At 41.8% G+C, this 24114-nt stretch overlaps 1 protein-coding gene across 1 annotated transcript in view; it reads right to left on the reverse strand.

The window, feature by feature from the left end:
* Positions 1-752: 752 nt before the first annotated feature.
* The window catches only part of NRDE2 (NRDE-2, necessary for RNA interference, domain containing), a 52711-nt gene continuing 29349 nt past the window's right edge, over positions 753-24114 (reverse strand). Inside the window, exons 6-14 of the mRNA XM_077123312.1 lie at positions 23089-23494; positions 19564-19697; positions 14725-14845; positions 11115-11290; positions 8386-8772; positions 6153-7081; positions 5218-5356; positions 1825-1896; positions 753-1155 (exon numbers count right to left, since the gene is read on the reverse strand). Of these exons, the coding sequence (XP_076979427.1) occupies positions 1030-1155; positions 1825-1896; positions 5218-5356; positions 6153-7081; positions 8386-8772; positions 11115-11290; positions 14725-14845; positions 19564-19697; positions 23089-23494 (2490 nt within the window). The 3' untranslated portion in view covers positions 753-1029. The remainder of the gene's footprint in view (positions 1156-1824; positions 1897-5217; positions 5357-6152; positions 7082-8385; positions 8773-11114; positions 11291-14724; positions 14846-19563; positions 19698-23088; positions 23495-24114) is intronic.

Below are 24114 nucleotides of genomic sequence, written 5' to 3' on the forward strand. Positions count from 1 at the left end.
TTCTGGATGAGGTATCAAAGAAATCTAAGACTTTAGAAATTCTAGAGATTATTGTTTAAAAAAAAAAAAAGCCAGAGGGAGGCTATTGATATTTTTTAGAGCAGGACCTCAGGGAAGATAAGAAAACAATTCCTCCCGGAATAGAGTCTGAGTGCGGCTATTACATTCCATTTTATTCGCAGCCCTCAGAAATCAAAACAAGAGTATGACCAGACCTGGCCTCCATATTACATCATAAGCCGTGCTGACGCAGAGCAGGCCAACAAGCATCCTCAGCGCTTCTTCAAGGCAGGGGTGGGTTTGGTGGGGAAAGGAGCTGGCACCCAGTTCCCCACCCTGCTCTCAGGACAACAGCGGTCACCAACACCCTGCCCGCCGAGGGGGCCTCATCTCCTCGGGTAGCACTTCCCACTCTCCCTGTGCACACAATCCCCCAGGAGCCGGTTAGAAAGCAGATTCTGACTCAGCAGGTCTGGGGTGGGCCTGAGAGTCCATTTCTCGCTGAGTTCTGGGCCAAGGGACTAAAGGAGAAACCTTCCACTCACTCGACACAAGCCAGGACTCCAAGTTTCAAATGACTCTCTACTAACTGGCCTGGGGGAGGAGGCCCAGTGTTTGAGAAACCAGACCTTGTATGCCCAAACTGGTCCCGAGGAGCCCGGAGGGCATGGCAGGGCCACCAAGGACACCAGCACAGGGCTGGCCACGGCTGGGGAGAGTAAGGGCGGATCAAACAAGAACTCGTGCACACATCAACCATAACAGGTTTAATTGTTGTTTGGGATGATGAGTCGTCTATGTACATATATACATGCTCACATATATAATATGTAAAACAATAGTTTTGCGTCTTTTACACACCTTCAAAATGTACAGCTTGCAACTCAGACACAAATGACCAAGAACAAAGACTTAAAAAGGAGAGGTCTCCTGCCGCCCGGAGACACGCACACAAGGCAGTGCAGCCGCGTTGCCTCTTGCTCGTTTTGGCTGCCACAGGGTTGATGATGCCCCCTGCCCTCCTGGTCCCTAATCTTCAAGCAGGAGCTCCAGCTCCTCCACCGGCAGGCGCACGCGGAGCTCCTTCTCAGTCATCAGATCCAGGATCTCCTGCATCTCATCCGGGAAGTACTCCACTGCGTCCATGTACAACACCTACAGGAGGGAGGGGCCGCCCTGGTTGGTCAGCCACTTCCTGTTATGTGGGGAGAGCTGGGAGCACAAGGAGCAGGTTCCCAGTGGGCTGTCCCTCCTGCCCCGCCCTCTCGGGCCCACCCTCCCCTTCACTGGGTCTCTCTTATCTCAAGTAACACCTGGAGGTACTTCAGCTAGGGCACCGAACTCACAAAAATAGAGTGAACATGTATAAACCCAAAGTGAGGGCTTTTCTTCCAAAAGTGGGCCACACATTGCTGGCAGACATTGCTGCTGCCAACAGTTTGATTTCTGAACACCTCCTGACCAGGGCTCTGCCAGGCAGAGGTGGGCATGGATCCAGATTCTCAGAAACTAGGATGAAGTTTAGGCAAATGTGTGAAACCAACTACCCTTAGCAGCCCACCCATGAACCAGCAGCTCCAATGCAAAGAAAGGAAACCAACGCACAGAAGGCTCAGACTCCACAGGGGACATCTCGGAAAGGAAACCAACGCACAGAAGGCTCAGACTCCACAGGGGACATCTCGCTATGGAAAGGCCCTGGATGTGCCCTGACATCCACGGAGCTGAGTGTCCCAGACAACAAGGCAGCCCAGGGGGACTGGCTGGACTGAGGCCGAGAGGGATGTATGGGAACCTGCAGATACCATTGTTTCTAAAACTTACCTTTGCCCAAGGACAATTCTGAAGGGCTTTGTAGAATATACCTTTGCTTCTTTCTTTATTTCCTAAGGAAACCTGAGGTGAGGAACAAAATATAAAAATGACTGAAACTGACAGGCTAAGGCTATAAAACCTCCCGTCCCCCTCTACAGTGGACTCTAAAGTGCAGGAAGTCAGCTTGTGCGGATGCGGGCCCCGGCCCCCTGACTATGGCGTACGGCCTCCACACCCCACAGGACAGGCTCAGGGGCCCTGCTGGCTTGGATGTGTCTCCCCTTTCCAGACGGCCCTGAGCGCTGATCTTTAGTACTGCTGCCTTTTTTCCAGCCTCGCCTCCCCTCCTGTGCTGTGAGACGTGGGTCGTGGCATCACGGCAGTGCCGTGATCGAGGCTGTGTCCTGGAGGTGAGGTTGGTGACTTCACAGAAACAGAAAATATTTGATCTAATACTTGCATTTTCTGAAAGCTACCTTTTGGAGAAATGAGATCAACAGGATTATCAAACCGTGTGCCCTGTGAAGAGCCCAGCAAACAAGACACTCATGAGCACCTCATGTGAGTCTCCAGAAAACCCACGCGCTGCAGGGCCCTCTGCTCAGGCCCTGATCCCTGCCTGAGCGGGGCCATTAATCGTTCTCCACCTGGACAGACAGGTGTGGGGCGGGGAGGGGGACAACGGCAGTGTGAAGAGGCAGCTGCCTCTCAGGCCAGACTCTTCAATAAGGAAACAACTACTAGAGCTCTCCATTTAGAAAAGCTGTTTGGTGCTTAATAATCACTTGTTTTGGCATTTTGTACCTCCTTATGCCACCTCCACATGGGGGAAGCAGGCATCACCAAGAAAACAAGACAACCGCAGTCTTCAGCCTTTTGCAAAACACTATTCTCTAAATCTGAGCAACTGCTAACTTAGACATTTTTTTCCCTAAGTAATCTGAGTAAACTGAAATCCAGCCTTTCTCAAATAAAGAAAAGATACACTTCTAAAATATTTCATCTGAGTATTCCTAAGGGGCATAATAAGAGTGACACTCTTGCTGAGAGGCTTATTTATTCATTACCAGAAAGGTGAACTTCATAAAAAGGATTTTTTCCCTCCCACCAGCTCTTGCAAATGGTAGCCTTTCAATATATTCTCACTTCTGCCAGCAGTCAACAGAATGGAGGAAATTATCCCAGGCAGTAAAATAAAATCTAATGATTAACAAGTCAGAAATGCCACTCTCCCTTTCTATTCATTAAGATTTCTTTCCTCAGCCACATAAAATCAGCTAACTGCTCTATATACTTGAATATCTTTATTGTATAGGTGGAAGATCAAATTAAAGGACTTTAAAAATCTTCAGAATAACTATGCAATTTTAGCCAAAACACAAAAAAAGTTTGGTTGAGAGTATTAATGTACTTGCAGACTGGTGTATTTGAAAGTTTCTCCTAAAACAGGGTTTTAACCTGGTTAAGTTAAATTTCCAATCTTAGTGGAAAATTCTAACTGCTGTTTCTCTAATTCTTTTTTTCTTCCATATTCTCAATAGCCAGCATAAGTTGCAATTTCTCTAATCAGTTTTGCAGGGAAAAAACAAAGCAAGCATATATGTTATGTACGTATGTATACTTTAAGGCACACATGCATAAATGTACAAATGCACAAACACACACACACAGACACACACACGAAACACTCCTCCACAGAGGCAGTCCCTGCCCCTGCCCTCTATTCCTTGCTGCCCACACTTTACATCTCAGCCCACATGTGAATTTTTCACAGTGTTTATCAAAGTGCTAGGGCCTGCCCAGATGCCTCAGGAGCTGCCAGGGAAAGTCGCTGCTCTAATTAATCCTTGGTTCCAACATGAACTTTTCCAAAAAGACATAAACTCCTTAAAGGCCCAGGTCTTCTTTTCTAAAAGTCAACAAGCATTCTTCTGTTGACAATCCAACCAAACTTGGCTCACAGCAGATTATCGGTAAAAATATTCTAAGTTTATACCTTATCCTACATCCACCTATGAAAGACTGGGAAATTAAAACTAGTAAATTTGCAAGGTTTCCCTTTGTTAAACTAATGACTTTTGTTTGCTTAGAAAGGCTCATAGAATATTTGCATTGGCAACGCTATCAGGGAGCAACTAATCTGTCCCATGGGCTGATGGGGCTAACACAGGAGTGCAGATGAGGTGACCCCAAGTGTCCCTTTAACTAACCAGCAGTGTCCTGCTCTTAGGCCAGGAATGTACCATGACCACTTGGAGAAACATGTGAACTTCCTAAGGCTTATACTCCACACAAGAGTCAAACCATAAAATCTCAGCTTGAGGTAAAAAGAATAAATTTCAGGAAAATGTATAGAACTTTGTGGCCAATTCTGCCAAAAGAAGATGCACCTTTTCCTGTATGTGCCCATGAGGGACTGTCCTGAGAAGACGTGTCCTCCCTGCCCGCTGGCCTTCAATACACCCGCCCTTTCAGAGGCCAGGTAAAATCTGGAATCTAAGGCAGGAGAGAGGGAGAGGCGTCAACTTCTCCTGACACATAACTCTTTCTCTATCTCTCTACCCAATTTTGTCCTATGTCAAATGGAAACAATCAGAGATACACAGAGCATTTATGTCTAAGGAAGGTTACTGTCTTCTACAATGTGTGACATTCATTGGAGGTACCTGGGATGTGATTTAGTCCCTTGAGCTAAAGCCACACACGAGTGGCCCAGAAAACTGTGTTTCTGAAATGCACACTCCTTGGTCACAGCTGTATTATACAGTAAATGAGGCCCACCCCAATCATCACCTTTAACTTGAAGAGAAAGCCAGCCTGCTGACTCCATGAAACCAGAGAACCACCTCTCAGTCCGTACAATAAATAATGTTAACAAAATTCCATGTCTCACCACGTGCAATCACCACAGTACTTCATATTGAGTGCTTGGATGCTCTGAAAATGTCTAGTTCAAAAACTCCATTCTAGATTGAACTTTCTCTTTCAATAATTGAAAACAGAATTGGGACCTGGAAATTTTCATGAGCACAATGGCAAAGAACTTAGGTCCCTTTCAAATGAAAGCTCTTAGGACATTTTCCAAGTTGTTGACTTTATGAAGTCAACTCAGAGAAACCCACATTAAGTCCTACTGCACCAAACACCCTAGTGATTACTATTCAATTTCATTCTACCATTTACCTTGAGTAAAAATGTAATTTGCCACCCCTTACCAAATCCCATGAAAATGACATTATCCCATCAGGATTCCAGTAAGGATTAACCAATGCCAAGAAGGTGTGAGGATGGGGATAAGCCGCTCCAGCTTTCCTATGCAGTGGGTCCTGGACACTTGCATTTTCTCACTGAGGAAGGAAGGAGTAGAGCTCTGTATACAAAGAAATCTAAATATGTTCTTACCAAAAAGTTCAAATACATTCTCCACAGCAGGGGACACTGGCTGCCATTGTCGCTTCGGGTTGCGTTTTCAAACAGCGCCTTGATTCGGTTTGTTAAGCCAGTCTCAGGAATTGTGGCATGAATTTCTCTACCATCTAGCCTGTGAAGAAAAGGCTCATGAAACTCTGAAACAAGTTCTCTTGGCCCACACCGCAGGAGGAGGAGACGCTTTAGCACTAACAAATGTCAGCAGCAAGCAGGTCAAGGCACAGCAGGGGAGCATGTGCTCAGCTCTCCTTGCATGCTGCAGGGACACAGATGGTCTCTCTGAGGCCAAGGTTCTGTGGTTTCTACACAACACTCTATCTAGAAGTCTCACACACATACACACACACTCTTATTAAACTTCAGATATAAAAACTGTATCAAAAGATGGCATTTGAAACATGATGCTGTTATTACCTGTAATAAGAGAAACTGGTAATTTCTCTGCATTCTTTGCTAAGCACTTAGGCCACACTGTCCCTCAAAACAACCTGATAAGGTAGGTTCTTTAATTATTCCCATTTTGTGGATGAAAAGCTTGTAAGAAAGGTGAACTGATTTGGTCACCCAGACAACTGGAGAGGAGCTGGGCTTTAAATCCAAACAGTCCAACACCAGAGCCTATGGTCTCAACCATACACTTCCACTACAGCTTCTCAGACATTCTGAAGGGACGCAGGCTCCCCAGAGCATGGCCTGGGAAATCAGCCACAAGGCCTCTAATGAAAGGTGCTGCTACTTTGTAACTTTCATCTTTACTTGCAAGTACCACCTTTCAATATGTCCTTCCACACCATCCAGACTGTCCAGAGCAGGTGTCCCAGGAACTCGAGACCCAGCAGAGCAGGGGGAACACAGTAGACCGTCCACAAAGGTTTGTCTAACATGTGAACAAGATGAGCTGTAATTACCTCTGGACAGCTTCCACCAGTCTTTTTCTCATTTTCTCTGCTTCAATTGCAAACAACCAAGGCTCCAGGGATTTGGCAGACCTGGTGACAGTATCAAAGAATCTTCTGGTTTTGCTGGCACTGTGGGACTTATTTTGGATCTGTCCATATGCTCTCCAAAGGTCCTGGTTGCCTGGGTACAACCTTAAAGCCTCAGAGACTGCCTCACGCAAAGGAGTCAGCGGGTAGACACTCACTTTCATGTGGAACCTGAGCAGACTCGTGTGCATCAAGGTGGCAGCTTCGAGAACAGTTGTCAGACTCTGGGCACTGCCACCCTCCTCCAAGCCAGAGCCTTCTGGGGAAACAAAGCCCTTCAGTTTTGCAAAGACCTGCTGGTAGATCTGCACAGCAGCATCGATCCCTATGGTCAAATACTGGAAGAGCATAAAGCATTTAGTCAAGCTTATCAGGCGGTTCAAGGAGTCAAGGGGTGCTGGATGAGAGCCACAGCTTTCACCCCAACAGTCCTCCAGCACGTGCTCATATGCCTTACGAGCTTTCAAAATGTGAACCGCCAAGACCTGCCCAGTGAAGGGCCCATATGGGACGCTCTCAGTCAGTCTGGTTAGTATGTGAACAGCTCTGGATGTGACAGCTCCTCTCATATCCGACAGCAGCTCCACCTCCAGCTCAGCGTAAAGCAGACCCAGTTCACAGAGTGCAGATTCCTTCAGTTCTTTGGTTCCTGCCATGCTGAGTGCTGTGTCAAAAACTTTTCTGGCATCTTCTATGTTGCCAAGCAACCACTCCAGATGGGCATACTGCTTCCAGAGGCAAAAATTGTTGCAGTTCTCTGGCTCCTTTAGGAGGTTCTTGGCTAGTTTTTTGCAATTCTTCCCTTGTGACTTTAATTTCTTCTTGTTTTTAGTGTACAGATACCAAATAACCTATGGGCAAAAAGAAAAAACTTCAAGTGCTCTGTAGTTTTAAAGCAAATCCTTATACACTGCAAACTTCAGAAAGATTTGAGACATCTATACATCCTCCCTTTCTTATTTGTTTGGTAAATACTTGGGCTCTCTGAATGTGGACACAAGTCACGATTTTACCTTGGCCATGGGTGCCCCCAAATAAACACATCCATCTGAAATCTTTATAAACAAAGCTTATCTATTCAAGATGCCCTTTTCAAACAAGATGTGGCCGCCAAATATTATCAAAGACATTGTTTTAATAATACAGCCTGGTGTATAAAATGCTGTAAATAAAGCTTCAAAAGCTTGCTGTTCAAATTCAATACTAACGGTGGCCAGCAGAGGGCAGTACAGTCAACCCCAGACATTTAATTTCTAGCAGAAAGATACACAGAGCAGGGTAAGCTCCTTATTTTATCTAATTTAATAAGTCCCTAAATCCTCTAACCCTGCTTAAGATTAAGCTTGGTTCTTAACCTAAACTGCTCACATAATCACAGACATCTGGCAATTTAAGAATCAACACGATACACAGTTCTGGAGTCACTAAAGTAGCTGGACTCGTTTCCTTCTTCCTCCTCTCCACTGCAGAGGACTCTTGACCCACGAGGTGCCTTCAAGAGTCATTGAAGAAGGGGGTATTGGTAACAGGCTGTCACATGAAAGGCAAGCATGATAGTTGTAGCCACTTAATTTAGAAGCTCAGGTTCACAGACAATACAGACTTCAGGGATACAAAGACAGTATTTATTAAGAAAATAATTAAAAGATTGTTAGAAATAAGACATAGTTGCATCACCAGGTAGGACAGCACTAACACCTGAAGGATGCTGGGGAATCCCGAGATAGTAGTCGAGGTATGACTGGGAAAGTTCCAAGTGAAGCATCCTCCTCTTGGATGAAATTCCAAGGTCTAACTGCTGGCATTCATTTATATGGTGTTTTTACACAATAGTGGCCAGATTCCAATCAGTTTGCATGACTTGGCCCAGGTGGTTCTCTGGGACCTGGCTAGGAACCAAGAGGGGCTTCCTGGGACCTAGATAACTTTATCAAAGTACGTCCCCTTCTGGGAAGATAGCCAGTCCTCCCAGCTGGAGTGCACATTTCAACAATTTATCACCAAGGTCACACAATGGCAACATCAGTTGAGCAGAGCAAATGCCACAAACTTTTTCTTTATATTTTACAGGTTCCCTGAAGAGTAATAAGCCCTATAACCCCAGCTGTGAACACCAACAAGAAATGAAAAGTCCCCAAACACACTGAGGAGTTACCTTTGCAATCTCATACTGTAACCAGGAGAAGGCGAGCTGAGACTTTTCCTTGCCTGAAAACAAAGGCATCACAAGGTGGAAGACGTTGCGAATGAACTCCTCGCCCTCTCGATTGTGACCCCTGGTCCAGCGTCTACAGCCCAACTGGTCCATGCGGCCAACACAGCTAACACCGGAAAACGAGGGGCTGAAAAAAGTCAACGGCTTTTCATCATAAAGTCCATTATCGAAGATGCTAGTCTCATCCATGGCCAGGTAAAGGCAGGAGGCTGGAGGAGGAGAGCAAGAAGGCACCCCCAAAAACTGCAGGAAGGCCTCGATCAGCCGAAACTGAAGCTCTGGACTGGAAAGTCTGATCAGAGATTGTCCAATATCATCAAACAACACCTGCAACAAAGACAAAATACAGTGACCTAAACAGGAGCTAAGTTTATATAATGAAACAAAAAGCCTTCAAATTTTTTCCCACAATTCTTTTTATAAGAATGTAACAATGGTTCAACATTATTCAAATTAAAATAAATTTTACATAGATAGCTGCTAAGTTTTCTGCAAGATGCAAGAACAAGCAAACAAACAAAAAACCCCAGAAGCCTCACAAGGCAATCAGGAGAGCTGGATCTGCAGAACAATTGGGCAGCAGCCTGGCAGTGCCATGACAATTTTCATACGGGGAATATGGGTTATTCTGGGAAAGAGAGAAGACACGAACAGGCTTCAGCCAAAAGCTTTCAAAGTACCCCAATGGTTCCTACAAAAGCTAGAATTACATTTACCTCCTAAAAGCACACATACTTGCTTTTGTATTTACTTTGATAAATTACAATTGTGAAAGTATTTATTTTAAAATGGAAGAGTTCAAGAACCTTACTATTTTGTGGTTTCTTTGTATAAAATTGCTTTAGGAAATGAAAAATAAGCTCAAAAATAGATAAATGGCAGAAAGGAAAGAAGGAAACAGAAGGAGTGATGAACCATGTTAAGAGCAATTATAAAAGACTATTACTAAACTATAAATGTTCATAGCTGATTTCAAGCAACAAGTTTTAAATGTAAGGCCAAGGAGACTGTCCATTGTCTCAAGCACTGCTTATCTCACTGTCTTTGTGGCTCTCCGTAAGAGGAAATTGAAACAAAAACTCAAAAAAGCTGGACTACCTAGGACTGAATAACCAAAACTACCGATTATTCAAAAAGGTTCCTTCCCCCAGGCTTTGATTAGAGAAAAAGCTAAATGACAAGAAATTGCTCACAGTAGTAGTTTGCTCCAGAAATCAGCTTCCAGGAAACTGCTGCAATTCTGAGCCTTCAGAACCAACTTCGAAAAGGGTGACCCTGAAACTTGGTAAAACCCTTGAACACCCAAGAAAGATCATGCTCTTCTCTAAATATGCAGCTTTAAAAGGAAAGGAGGGCGGGCCGCGGTGGCTCAGCGGGCAAAGTGCTTGCCTGCTATGCCGGAGGACCTCGGTTCGATTCCCGGCCCCAGCCCATGTAACAAAAACGGAGAAACAGAATACAATAAAAACAAGAAAATGTTTAAAGATGTTTCCCTTTCTTCCTTCCTTCCTTCCTTCTATCCTTCCTTCCTTCTCTCTGTCTTTCCTTTAAAAAAAAAAAAGGAAAGGGGCCACACATGCAGAGACTCATCTCACCATGACAGTCCACTCCCTAAGCAAGCCACTGAGTTGAGGTTTCCCTGGAAACTCTCACCCTGCTCCCGGTCTGCACTGCTCCTTCACCTCTTTCTCCATTCCCTAATTTCAGTCCTGCTGCCCCATTCACCACTCCTCAGACATTCCAGGTACTCTGCGGCCTTCACTCATGCTGATCCCTCTGTCCAGAGCAGGGTCTCTGGCATTAAAGACTCATTTGACATCCAAGAAATATGCACTGAGCATTTGCTGCATAACAAGCACTGTTCTGGACACTGGGGATACAGCAGTGAACAAAGTGGGCAAAAATCTCACAGATAACACGCCACCTAAGGCTAAAAAGTTAACAAATCTCGTCACTGTGAAAATATCTTGATCTGTACTATGGCATGTCACATGCCAAGCGATACGTAGGTATCTTCTGAAACAAGGCCAGTTCTAGGTATCCCATCAGAATTTCTTCCTCCATTTTTATTTTACTATCCAGAGCTGTGGACACTATATAGAGTAGCAGATACCACGTCATGATGACAGCAAACAAGACAGCATGAAGTCAGGGCCCAGAACCCACAGGCACTCAGTTGAGGCCAGTTTCTTCTTGCAAGGCAAGCTGCAGGCCACCTGTCCCCACAGTGACCCAACATCCCATCTCTCTTATCTTCAGATGAACTCTAAATGCCAAATCTCTTTGGACCAGGGAGTGGGGTGGGGAATGTGTATACTATAAATGAATCTAGGACAGTGATTTAGCTTTTTTAAGACCCTGAGGGCCTACTCAGGCTTCCTTGTGAAAAATGTAATTAATAAACTGGAAGACAATCTCTAGCGGGGTGGGCATGGGAGCCTAGCCCTCCTACACAGGGGCAGGAACCATTTGGTCAAAAGCACCTGTATACTCCCCCATTACCAGTGGCCAATAAAATTTACCCTGGTACTCGCAGAAGGGAAGTACCCCCAGACATGAACCAGAGCAGCCAACTATCCTCTAAATTTGCCAAGTCCTAAAAGAGCCCCAGCAATCTTCTTGCAGATAACCAAAATACAATGGGAATGGAAAGAACAGTGGATACTGACCTGTCTCTCTGGATCCTCACAGTCTTCCTCAGCTTGCTTCTTGGTCTTATCAGGGCGCCAGGGCCGCCAGTGCCTCTGGTCTCGGGAACGCTCAGCGCCAAGCCAGATCTGCCAGTGAGGCAGGGTCTTATCTCTTATCTCCTGGTCATCCTCTTCTGGTTCATCATCATCCTCATCTGGACAAGAAGAAAACTTCTAGTTCACCTACTCAGCACATAAAACCATGACCACCACCCAATCAAGCTGCTATTTTATCACAACAATTAAAATGGGAATGACATATACTCTAGAACAGCACTATCCAGTAAAACTTTCTGCAATGGTGAACATACTCAGTTTCTATGATGTCTAATATGGTAGCCACAAGTCACATGTGACTTGAAATGTAGTTAGTAGAAAAACCAAATTTTCAATTCTATTTAAATTTAATTTAAATAGTCATATAAAGTCAGTAGCTGTTGTATTGAACAGCACAGTTCTAGAAAAATACATCACATTTAAAGACAGTATTGGTTTAGATATTTTCAAGCAATTAGAATTTTTAGCCAGTGGCCTTATAATTGGACTTATGGATCAGGACTTATACTCATTAGAACTTGCTGGAAAAAAAAAACAGTCAACTCAAGATATCCTATAATGTATTTCACTTTGTTTCCCAATTCTAGACCATGTGGAATGGAAGAGGAGAAAATTCTGAATCATCTGCAAAGTGCAATGATAAAAACAGTAAAACAACAACAAAAACTGTGAACACAAAATGGTACAGCTATTTGGGAAGAGGGTTTGACAGCTTCTTACAAAAACTAAACCTGCACTTACCATAAGACCCAGCAATTACATTCTTGGGCATTTATCCCAGAAAAATTTAAACCTATATTCACACAAAAACCTGCACACATATGGTTCACAGCGGCTTTATTCATTAACAGCCCAAATCTAGAAATAATCCAAAATGTCCTTCAATTGGTGAATGGTTAAACAAACTGGTATAATGTACCATGGAATACTAATCAACAATAAAAAGGAACAAGCTACTGAAATACGCAACTATTTGGATGAATTTCAAAGGAACTGTGATGAGTAGAAAAAGCTAGTATCAAAAGGTCCCATGCTGTATGCGTCCATTTCCATAACACTCATGAAATAACATAACCACAGAGCTAGAGAACAGACTAATGGTTCCAAGGGGTTAGGGATGGGAAGGAGGGGTGGATGTGGCCATAAAGGGACAGTACAAGGGAAGCCACAGGCGTTGAAACATTCTGTATCTTGACCTGGTGGTGGTTATGTGAATCACACATATGCTAAAACTGCACAGTAATATACAAATATACACACAAACAAATGAGTGCATGTAAAACTGGTGAAATCTTAATAAACTCTATGGATTGTGAATTCCCTGGTTTTGATAGTGTCCTATAGTTACGTAAGGGAGGAACAGGGTGAAGGGGGCCTGGGACCTTCCTGTATGCTTTCTATAATCTATAAATCTTTCAAAAACTTAAAAATATATTAAAAACAAACCAAAAACCCCAAAGAATTTAAATGCATGACATACAGACTAGCATTTTAAACCTTAATCTTCCACCCAAACGCTCTTTTGATTTTCTTAAACAAGAAGATTAAAATTCAACTTATTTTATAACCTTCTTTGAAAAATCTACATTTGAAATAAATCTTTAATCATTCTGAAAAACTCTTACCATAAGGAAAATTCACACATCAGAATTTATGTAATAAATTCGTTACATTTAAAATTCAAAAGATTATATGGTTTTGGACAGAATCCATTCAAATACAAAGACCAAGAATTAAATGGAAAGAAAGATGAAAACCCATTTATATATAATAGTAACAGACTAATAGGAAGTGAGGGAAAGAGAGAAGAAACAAGCTGTGATACTGGCAAGAAGAAATACCTCAGGCCATATGATAAATACCACCTTCAGGGAATATAAGTACCTATACATCTATCAAACTTGATCTTAAAAATCAAAGGCTCAGTGCTTGCATGACATCTTTCTGAGAAAACTAACTTTCCATCCGATTATGAGTGACCATTAGACAGATGGACACTTCTCAGAGAAGGAATGTTAACTTGGTATCTGGATGCTGCTATGCAAACTCTATGCTCTCCTAACTCAGAAATACAGAACATGGGAAACGTAGGTAATATATACTGTGTATTATGCATTATATATATACACACATTGCATATTACCTATATATCGTAACAAAAACAAAAAACTAACAGCCTAAAAAACATAAACCATGCTGAAGCAGACACACAGAGAAAAAAAAAGAATACTAAAACTTATTTTGGTCCTTGATCATCGGTAATTCAGACTCAGTGGTTGAAAATTCAATACCTACTTCCATTCTACTGTGTAGGTTATTTTTCTTCCTAGACAGAACAGTTCCAAGTCTTTCTTGTATTCCCACACTCAAAGGAAATCTAAACAGCGGATCTTTTTACAATCCCCAGGTAAGGCATGTTCACCATGTGAAGGCACTGCCCAGAGCAGAGTTACCAAAACACGCGAGGGGCCCTCGTGAGTGCTGAGAGCCAGACCACCTGTAGGCGGTACCACAGAGATGGTGACTCCAAAGTTGTCATTGCGCAAAAGAAGAAACCAAGGCCCAGCAAGGTAAGCCTGTGACTAGAGGCTGGCTGATCTGGGCAAGGGGCCAGTCTCCTGATTCCCTGTCTTCCCACCTATCATTTTAAAAAAAAACAGTCTCCCTGGCAGATACCTGCCTAAACTGGAACTATCTTTCACAGAGTCAAGCAATTCCTCACATATTGAACAGCCACACTGTCAAATATAGTGACCATTAACTATATGGCTGTTACACTTTTGGAAAGGGACTAACCTGAATTCAGATGTGCTCTATGTGTAAAATACACAACAAATTTCAAAGAGTTAATATGGAAAAAAAGAATGTAAGCTATCTCGATAATTTTCAATACAGATTATACATCGAAATATCTTTTGCTACACTAAGATAAATAAAGTTAATTTTACCTGTTGCTTTTTACTTTCATAATATGGCTATGAGAAAATTGAAATTACATATGGGCCCTGCATTATTTCTATCGCACACTGCTGTTGTATACACACTGGAAAGTATCTTGGGGTCATTTAGAATGAAAGTTCTATAAATGCTAGGTAAAAGTTATTTTATAATATTCCTAAAAAGGCAAGTATTTTTAAAAGGATCTGTTGATCTGTACACTGCTAAAAGAAAAGTTGCCTTAAATCCACATAAAAATAGAAAGTCGAGGGGAGGGTAGTTAGCAATATGATTACAATTTCTTTAGCAGCAACCTACAAAAGGAAAGTTTTAAATTACTTTCTCTGGAAAGAAACTCAAACTCTCAAAAATACTGAAGAAATGGTGAGTCGACTGCTTTAGAGTATCTAAGCGGAAGAAACAGCCTTATCGCCCATGATGTCTACTCAAAGTATTTTTGACATTTTGATGTTTGTATAATGTTCTTAAGCTACTGATAAATAGAAGCCTATATGGATAAAGAAATCATCACAAAGAATTAAAATCAAATTCCAGAAGGAAAAGGCAAATGCATCATAACTCAGAGATGCCTTACCTGGATTGATGACCACCCAGCCACCCCGCTCCTGCTGGTGCATCCACGCTTTCCAGCCTCGCGCTCCCTTCTCTCCAGTGCGGGGCTCTCCACTGTCCCAAAAGGGCTCAAAGAATTCCACCTGTTCAGATTTAAAAAAATGGAAGCTGGGCTTAACCTGTACGAAACAGTTGAGTCACTGTGCAAAATACTGATCATGGACATAAGAGGAGCTTATGATTCTTAAAATGAAATCATGCTTGCCATCGATCTCTGAAGTAGACATTTGAGGCACACCCAAAAATAGAAAAAACAATGACCTGGTATGGTAGGCAGCCCCAAAATGGTGCCCCAATGAGCATGGCATTCTGGTATTCACGCCTTGTGTAACCCCCACCCCCCACCTCCATTGTGGGCAGGACCTAGGGAATTGCTTCTAAAAAACAGAACCCAGCACAGGTAATAGGGTGTGATTTCCACGATTAGGTTACCAAGTCTGGCTGAGGGCAGCAAGAAGGGCCTGTAACTGGGAAGGAGGAGTCGTTTCCCAGTTCTGGTCCTACCAGGCCAGTCTAACCAGTGACAGTGACATTGCTGGTTCTCCTAATGCCAGTGGGCCCCTAACCTGTCTCTGAAAAGCCATGTTGCTGCAAGACCTTTCGAGGGGAAGGGGATCCAAAGTTTCCACAGGACAAACTGTAAGCTCTTGAGGACATAACCATATCTTTTCAGAATTGTGTCCTAACACCTGGCATGGTACCAACACACAGCAAGGCCTCAATAAATGATTACTGGTCCAAAACTGAATGTGGGAGACATCCAGTGAAGAAACAGGTGGGCATTTTAAAGCCAGGCTGCACAAGCCCCTCTCTCATTCACTCAGGCAGTAAGTCTGCAGGGTGTGCTAACCAGGTCACAGGCAATAATTCCCTGTGGAAAAGAATGTGCAGATGGCAATGAACAGGAAAGTGATCATGTTATCAACGGACAATAAGGACACTAAAAGTGAGTCGATACCCTGCTCAATGAAAGCTTTTGTAAGAAACCTTTTGAAGATGACAACTAGGCTTCCAAAGGGCATGCTGTGGGTCAGGAACCACAGGGCTTTCCAGCCTGAGCCCAGGGGAGCCAAATGTACGATCTACAGAAGGGCTGTAAGACAGCAGGGTGACCATCCTGACGAGGGCCTTTCTCAGAGTACATGTCCACTGCCCTCACTCATGAAGGGAGACCACATTCCCTCTGTACTGGTTTCGCTTTTAGAAGAGGGATGGAGCAAAGCAGCACAGAGGGGATTTTTTAAATAGTGTGATAAATGGTTATAACCAATTTGTTTATTCCACAGAAACACAAACCAGTAATATCAGACTGTGCCTGTTTTATGTTCTGCTACTGTGTTTATGGTAACAATGTCTCTAGGTTATAAAGGCAATATGGAAGACTGTGGAATAAAAAACTTGACTTCAAAGTTGTCACAAAAATGCTTTGAAAATGCTGTTAATATTTAAAATTTTCAGAACACGGACCAGAGTCTCAGGACACTTTGGAGCAACTGTCTTTAACAGCTCCCAGCATGGGCAGTGCCTGCCCATCTACCAGTGACCTCTCTCCACACACAGGGAATCTCCACAAAGAGGGTGGGGAGGAAAGTTCTGACCGTGCCCCTGGGAGCTGGCTAAGAATCACTTCTGTAGTGTAGGATATTCGTGAAGTATCAAAGCATAACAAAATCTAATGACTTAATCAGGCTTATTATAGTAATAACCAATTACATCAATATTAACTGGTATTATTCTTTAATCCACTTTTGTCTAGAGTGAGGTACCAAATGATAAAAATGGTTTTACTGGCAATTCATGAAACTTCCTCATGGTGGTCAGACCTTAGCCTCTCAAGAAACCCATTTTAAAGTTCATCATAAATTCAGACACTTTCTCCATCCTCTCTGTAGAGGAGGAAATGAGTTTTCTTCAGTGGCAAAAGAGAACTGATAGGTTTTCTGGTATGCATAGCTTTGTGGTAAGATTCCTTTTTTATTGCTTCACACACTAAATATTGGCGATGTACACTTGTTATGATCTAAAAGATCCCCCACTCACCAAACAGGGTGGGTGCTGATAAAGTGCCAATATTTAATTTCATTGGCAATTCTCACAAAGATGTTCTTTTTTCATCTATCCATGTTGCACTACTTTCATTATGGAATTTTCCTTGGATCACCAGAATATTTCTGAGAAACAATCCTTAGCAGAAATGATGTAAAGGAAAATATATTATAAAAATATTACCACTGCTGCTGCTACAAAAAGGACGAAGTCGTGAGGTATGCAATGATGTGAATGAACATGTGGGACATTTGGTGAGACAAATAAGCCAGAAAAAAAAGAACAAGAATAGTATGGTCACCTTTAGAAAATGCTTATAAGAAAACAGGGGCCTAGATTGTAAGCTTTTAGAGCAGACACATTAAGTTCAGAGAGGTGATTATTACTTCTGGATTTTGAGAGGCTGATTTATATATATATAACCTGATATTTAGAGATAAGAACGAAGCCGAATAGGTTGGGGTTCAAGTAATTCAGAACATAGGGGTGAGGAAGGCAGTGTCTACATTTTAGAACCACACATACTCTTTGAGACCAATGGAAGAAAGGTTTATGTGGTTTGGAACCAAAATTTTCTGTAGTGCATAATCTAATTCAACCTACTTGTATGGCTCATTTGAACAAGTAAAACACAAGGAGCACAGAATAAGAAAGAGGTTCTTTAAGACTATATCGATTATTGTAATGCCTGGATACATCCTAGAGTATATTAAGCAGATAATCAAAAAGTATTGGCAAAGTCCCCTGAGGGAGGGGAGAAAAACATGGAACTATTAAACCTTACCATCAGGGAATCCCAATACTGTGTCAAACTTCAGGGACACCCAAATCAATAGGCCATGCCCTCGATCAGGAGGCTTACTCTTGTAAAGCTTATGTAGGTAGCGGAGAAGCTTAGCCTACCTATAGGCATGCCTAAGAATTACTTTTGGAGGACCTGTTTTGTTGCTCAGATGTGGCCTCAGTCTCTCTAAGCCTAACTCTGCAAGTGAAATCACTGCCCGCCCCACTACATGGGACATGACATCCAGGGGTGAAAATCTTCCTGGCGACATGGGAGATGACTCCCAGGGATGAATCCAGCCCTGGCACCATGGGATCAGCAATTCCATCCTGACCAACAGGGGAAAAGAAGTGTAACTAATAAAGTATCAGTGGCAGAGAGTTCAAATAGAGTTGAGAGGCAACTCTGGAGGCTGCTCTTACTCAAGCTTCAGTTAGTCCTCGCTACCTATCATAACCTGCCAACCCCCAAACAGGACCATTCCAGCCAATCCTAAAGAACACCTAGGGCACTATATAAGATTCCACAAGGGTTCCAGGCACTAGAATAACTTTCCAGAAACCTACAACCTCCAGATGGGTCCATGGTCCAGATAAGTCCTGAAACCTAGCCCAGCCTCTCCAGAACATCAGATAGTTCCATCTCCCTACCCCATGTTAGTGACAGACCATTTCAATATGAGAAATTTAGAATTGCCATGGCCCAAACACCGGTAAAGAGAGGGATGGAAAGATCAAGGTGATGGTGGAGTTATACAGAGAAGATAGGATTTAACAAATGAATATAAATGCTGAATCATTAAACTGGTATCTCTTTTAGTCTTTAGTGTCTTGGAGCAGCTAGAAGTAAAAACCTAAAATTGTGAAACTGTAACCCATGTCAAACTCTGAAATATGTTCTACAACTAACTGTGGTACTATGCTTTGCAATTTATAGCTTTTTTGTATATATGTTCTTGTTCACAAAAAAAAGAAGGAAAAAAGTCAATTGCGATGATAAAAATATATTTAAGTCTTCTAGTCTCCTATATTCTGGATTAGCTAGAAAGAAAATCTGAGAGAATCATAGGTAGCCCATGAAAAACTCTAGGCTCTGTCCTGTAACTACTTGTTGAAGAGTGGTTTGAAAACCACTGCTTTTTTATTTCTTTGCTCTGTATATATGTTATACAACAAAAAAAAGTTAAAAAAAAAAAAAGGTATATATCCTTTAATCTCCAGTACCTTAGAGCAACTAGAAATAAAAACTTAAAATTGTGGAACTGTAACCCATACCAGTCTCTGAAATCTGTTCTACAACTAATTGTTGCAATGTACTCTGAAATTCATTGCTTTTTGGTATACGTTATTTTTTTTTTTTTTTTTTTTTTTTTTTTTTTTTTTTTTTAAAGGAAAGACAGAGAGAAGGAAGGAAGGATAGAAGGAAGGAAGAGAGGAAGAAAGGGAAACATCTTTTAAACATTTTCTTGTTTTATTGTATTTTGTTTCTCCGTTTTTCGTTACATGGGCTGGGGCCGGGAATCGTACCGAGGTCCTCCGGCATAGCAGGCAAGCACTTTGCCCGCTGAGCCACCGCGGCCCGCCCGGTATACGTTATTTTTAACAAAAAAAAAAAAAAAGAGAGAGAGAGAGAGAGAGAAGGAAGAGTATAATAGGGAAGAAAGGATTCAACAAATGAATATGACTGCTGAATTAATATACTGACATTTCTGTGGGTTTCCAGAGTCCTGGAGCAGCTAGAAGAAAACATGAAAAATCATGGAAATGTAACCCATACCAAACTTTAAAATCTGTTGTATAACTACTTGTTAAAATGTACTTGGAAATGTATTGCTTTTTTGCATATGTATCTTTTTTCACACACACACACACAAAAAAAAAGTAAAAAAGAAATATATATTATCACTGCTTCCCATTATGCAAACCTCTCCCCAAAAAGAGAGAGAAAGATCAGAAAAGCAGAAATTGGTACCTGTCCTTTGGTAGGCAGGTCTTTCACACTGTCAGGTTTGAAGAAGGTGAAGTCAACCATGGCCTGGAACAAAGAGACCGCCTTCTCTGAGTGGCCAGCCTGCCGCAGAAAGTGGCACTGCTGAAGAAAAAGGGCTGCACACAAAGAGAGCAAAAAGGCAGCATTCTTGTCACAACGTTAAAGAGAAAAAACATAACTCCTACAAAGAAACAGCTAAACGTCAAGAATATCTTCTCCCTGAAATCAGACACTCTCATATTTTCAAAACTGTAATATATACATGTCCTGATTCAAAAGGGATTGCAATTGTCTTGTAATCAAAGTATATTTATTCTAAGTTTTGTATGACGAATTACAGAATACGAACATTAACAATAAAGCTTTATATAGTACATAAAAATAAGTCAAGGGACTGGTCAGCATATTGTATCAAATACTCAAGGCTCATGCAGTGAGTGGGCTATGTTTAACAGGAAGACATCAATATTGCCACATCTACACCAGGGGTAACAATGGAGAGAGTGACAAGAGTTAGGGGAGGTTTGGATTTTCTATTTGGTGAGGGTGTGTTTATCAATTATTTCTCTCTTGGGATATTTCTCTCTTGGGAGCAATGAAAATTGTCAAAAATTGAGAATGCTGATGGACTGTTGACTTTGAGCATTATACATGAGGCCCAATGGATGGAGGTAGCTGAAGGATACACTGACTGAGAAGTAGAATGGTGAACAGTGATGTATACACATGATGGAATACTGTGCTGCTATAGAAAGGATGAAGTCATAAGGCATGAAACATTGTGAATGAACCCGTGGAACATTATGTGATGCAAAATAAGCCAGAAATAAAAAAGCAAATATTGTATGGTCTCATTAAGGAAATACCTATAAGAATACTAGGGCCTAGATTGTAAACTCTTACAGCAGTTACATTTAGTTCGAAGTGGTAATTGTTATTTCTAGGTTTTGAGAGGCTGTGCTATATTTGTACAACCTGGTATTTCCCTGGAACTTTTGGTACCTGTGTGACACTTAAGACTCAGAGTAGGAGTTCTGCACTTCTGAAGGGCAGCACTGCCACACAAAACAACTGTTAAAGAAACTGAAAAAGAAATCAGGCTTTAATCAGAGATAAGAATAAAGCCAATCAGGTTGGGATTAAGGTAATTTAGAACACAGGTGTAAGGAAGACATTGTTTGTATTTTAGAACGTCCCCTACTCTGTGAGAACAAAGCAAGAAAGGTTTATTTTGTCCAGAACCTAAATTTTCTGTAGCACATAGTCTAACTCAACCTGTCTGGAGAGATCAATTAAACAACCCAAACACAGGAAGCCCAGAATCGGAATGAGGGCCTGTAATTCTGTATACCTTAATGCAATGCCCAATATATCCCAGAGTATGTTAAGAAGACAATTAGAATGTATTGGCAGAGTCCCTTGAGAGATGAGAGAAAAAATATGGAACTATTAAATTTTATCATTGGGGAAGGAAACTCCTGATACTGTGTCAAACATTAGGAACAACGAAATCAATAGGCCAGGCCACTGATCTCGAGGCTTACTCTTGTGAAGCTTATGCAGGTAGTGCAGAAGCTTAGCCTACCTATAGATATGCCTATGAGTTACTTCTGGAGGACCTCTTTTGTTGCTCAGATGCGGCCTCTCTCTCTCTAATTCCAACACTGCAAGTGAAATCATTGCCCACCCCCTTATATGGGACATGACATCCAGGGGTGAAAGTCTCCCTGGTGGCATGGGAAATAACTTCCAGGGATGAGTCTGGCCTTGGCACCATGGGATCCTGATCAAAAGAAAGAAAAGAAATGGAACAAATAAAGTATCAGTGGCTGAAAGAGTTCAAATAGAGTCAAGAGGCTACACTGGATGTCACTCTTACACAAGCTTCAGTTAGACATTGCTATCTACCACAACTTGCCAAACCCCAACCAAAACCATTCCAGTTAATCCTAAAGAACACCTAAGGCATTACATAAGATTTTACAAAGGTTCCATTTACTAGGGTAACATTCCAGAAACCTACACTCTCCAGATGGCCCCTGGATTAGATAAGTCCTGAAATGCAGAGGGACCAGCATCTCCAGAACATCATCTAGTTCCATCCCCCTTTCCCCTATTATCGACAGCCCCTTCTCACATGAAAAAGTTAGAATGGCATAGCCCAAATACCCCTAAAGAGTGGGAGAAAAATCAAAGGTGATGGGAGAGTTATACAGAGAAGGTAGGGTTTAACAAACGAGTATGACTGCTGAATCATTATATTGATATTTCTTTTAGTCTCCAGTATCTTGGAGCAGCTAGAAGTAAAAATCTAAAACTGTGGAATCATAATTCATACCAAACTCTGAAATCTGTTCTACAACTACAACTAATTCAAAGTGTACTTTGAAATTTATTGTTTTTTTGTATATGTTATTTTTCACAATAAAAAAAATATTCAAGGCTCATTATTTTAAGAAAAATTACAGGAAAAGGATGACATAGTAAGCTTTTATCAGAAAATAAAGATCTGTACTCAACTCGTCACTAGGTGGCATTATAAACCAGTATTCTTCATCATATGCTCAGGGTCTGCTGTAAACAAATCAGGGCTCCATGTCTGAAAATTTCAGTTGGTCTTAACTGCAGGATAATGCCAATTACTAAATAACATTAAGCCATTTAAGCACATCACAAAATGGTAACAAATACTAAACTCTTTATGTCATTGTAGTAAATGCTTTTTATTTCCAGAGCAATATACTTAACACCTCTTGAAGCTAACAGTAATACTCAATAGCAGGAGTTTTCAATCTAAGAAATGTCTCCTATGTGCCAGGAACTGAGCTAAATTCAATATATACTATCTAATTTAAACTACACAATAATCCTGTGAAGGAGAGATAATACTAACTTTGCTGATGGAGAAACTGGAGCTGAAACAGGTTGCAGGAACTGCTCAAGGTCATGCCAGAGTCAGAGAAGGGCAAACCCAGGAATCCAGCTCAAAAGTGATAGATATGACTCCTGCATAACAAGCTGCCTCCTGAATGTTATCACTTGCCAAGATTTATACTGGGTTCCTTTGTGGCACACCAACAAATGTTAACAGTATAACTAATACCAATAACCTGTACCTATGCAGCAATTTTCAGTTAGTCAGGGTTCCTCACATACATTATTGCGTGAGATGATATGACTGGGTGAAATGAGGAGTACGGGCATCTTGACAATTAAGGGCACTGACAGCCAACGCAGTTATAAGACTTGACAATGTTTACTCTGTTAATAAGTCAAAAGCTGAGACTTCTAGCCCTGTGATTTTTCTCTGACTCCCCTGGTTCTAATAAAATATTATAAGCTCATAGAAAAGTCTCTTATACTCAAAGGAGTAATACTTTGCTTTCTTAATCACTTCTATCAGACATTTTAGACTTTTCTAAAATACCAAAACGAATTCTCATTTTCAACTAAAGCCAAAAGAAAGTTGAACTCTTCCCAGGTAACTAGATCTTGTCATCTACTTACCAAACATGGCCTCTTCTGTGCCAGGCAACGAAGGGTGAGATAAGATGCTGCCGTCCTTAACTGCCGACAAAGTACTCAAGCATTTTCCATAAAGATTATGAATTTTTGATACAGAAAAGGTGCTAAATTGGCTCTGGCAAAATAAGAGGTATTTCTGCCAAAGGGATGTATTATTGGGATGTAAAAATATCAGCTTCTGCCACTCTTTGACCAGGGTGGAGGGCTCCCAGAACTCTGTGCAGAGCTTCAGCTTGGCAAGCTTTAGCTCCACGCTGGTCTGATTGCTCTCAATGGCCCGCTCCAGAATGGCCAGCTTCTTCTCCAGAATGAGCTTCAGGGACCTCTTGCGCTTGTCCAGCTCTCCTTCATCAATGGCATACAGGCCAGGACTTTTCATCACCTCGTCCTCAACAACAAAAACACCAGTTTACAATGGAATCGGGTGATCTTCAGAATTTCTATTTAAAACCCCTAATGGGTTTCTTGCCTCTCAAAATGAATTGCTATTCAGGCGTCCCTAACAGCTACTTATTACAATTTCTTTTAATAGAAACTTGGCTCCTCAGGTGCCTGTGTCTCCTGATATATGTGATTTTGTGTTTAGTGTCCCAGATTCATTTGTCCACTCTCTGTCATGTTAAACTTAGATCCATATATCAACAGCTTATGGGTAAGGCCTTGAAAACCTTTTCTGAAGAGCCATCCTTACCAATAAAATAGTCAAATATGGGACAAAATGTGGTAACTGTATGAGTGGTTCAAATGAATAACTAAGAGAAATCTACGTATTTTAGAAAGGAAGAACATAGTTCTAACTAGGGTAATTTAATGAATAGTCCCTTCTCTTTCAAAGTTCTGTGCATTTTCCTGGTTCCGTCTCTACATCAAAAATGCCTCTCCCTGCCTGGTAAACATCTACCCTTCCTTCAAGATTCTATTCCAATTTCACCTTCTAATGGAAGCTCTTTCTGACTCCCTTCCTCCATTCTCAAGTTCATGGTTGTGACAGAATCTACCACCCTAGAT

The sequence above is a fragment of the Tamandua tetradactyla genome, chromosome 12, assembly GCF_023851605.1.
Source record: "Tamandua tetradactyla isolate mTamTet1 chromosome 12, mTamTet1.pri, whole genome shotgun sequence".
Classification (NCBI taxonomy): domain Eukaryota; kingdom Metazoa; phylum Chordata; class Mammalia; order Pilosa; family Myrmecophagidae; genus Tamandua; species Tamandua tetradactyla.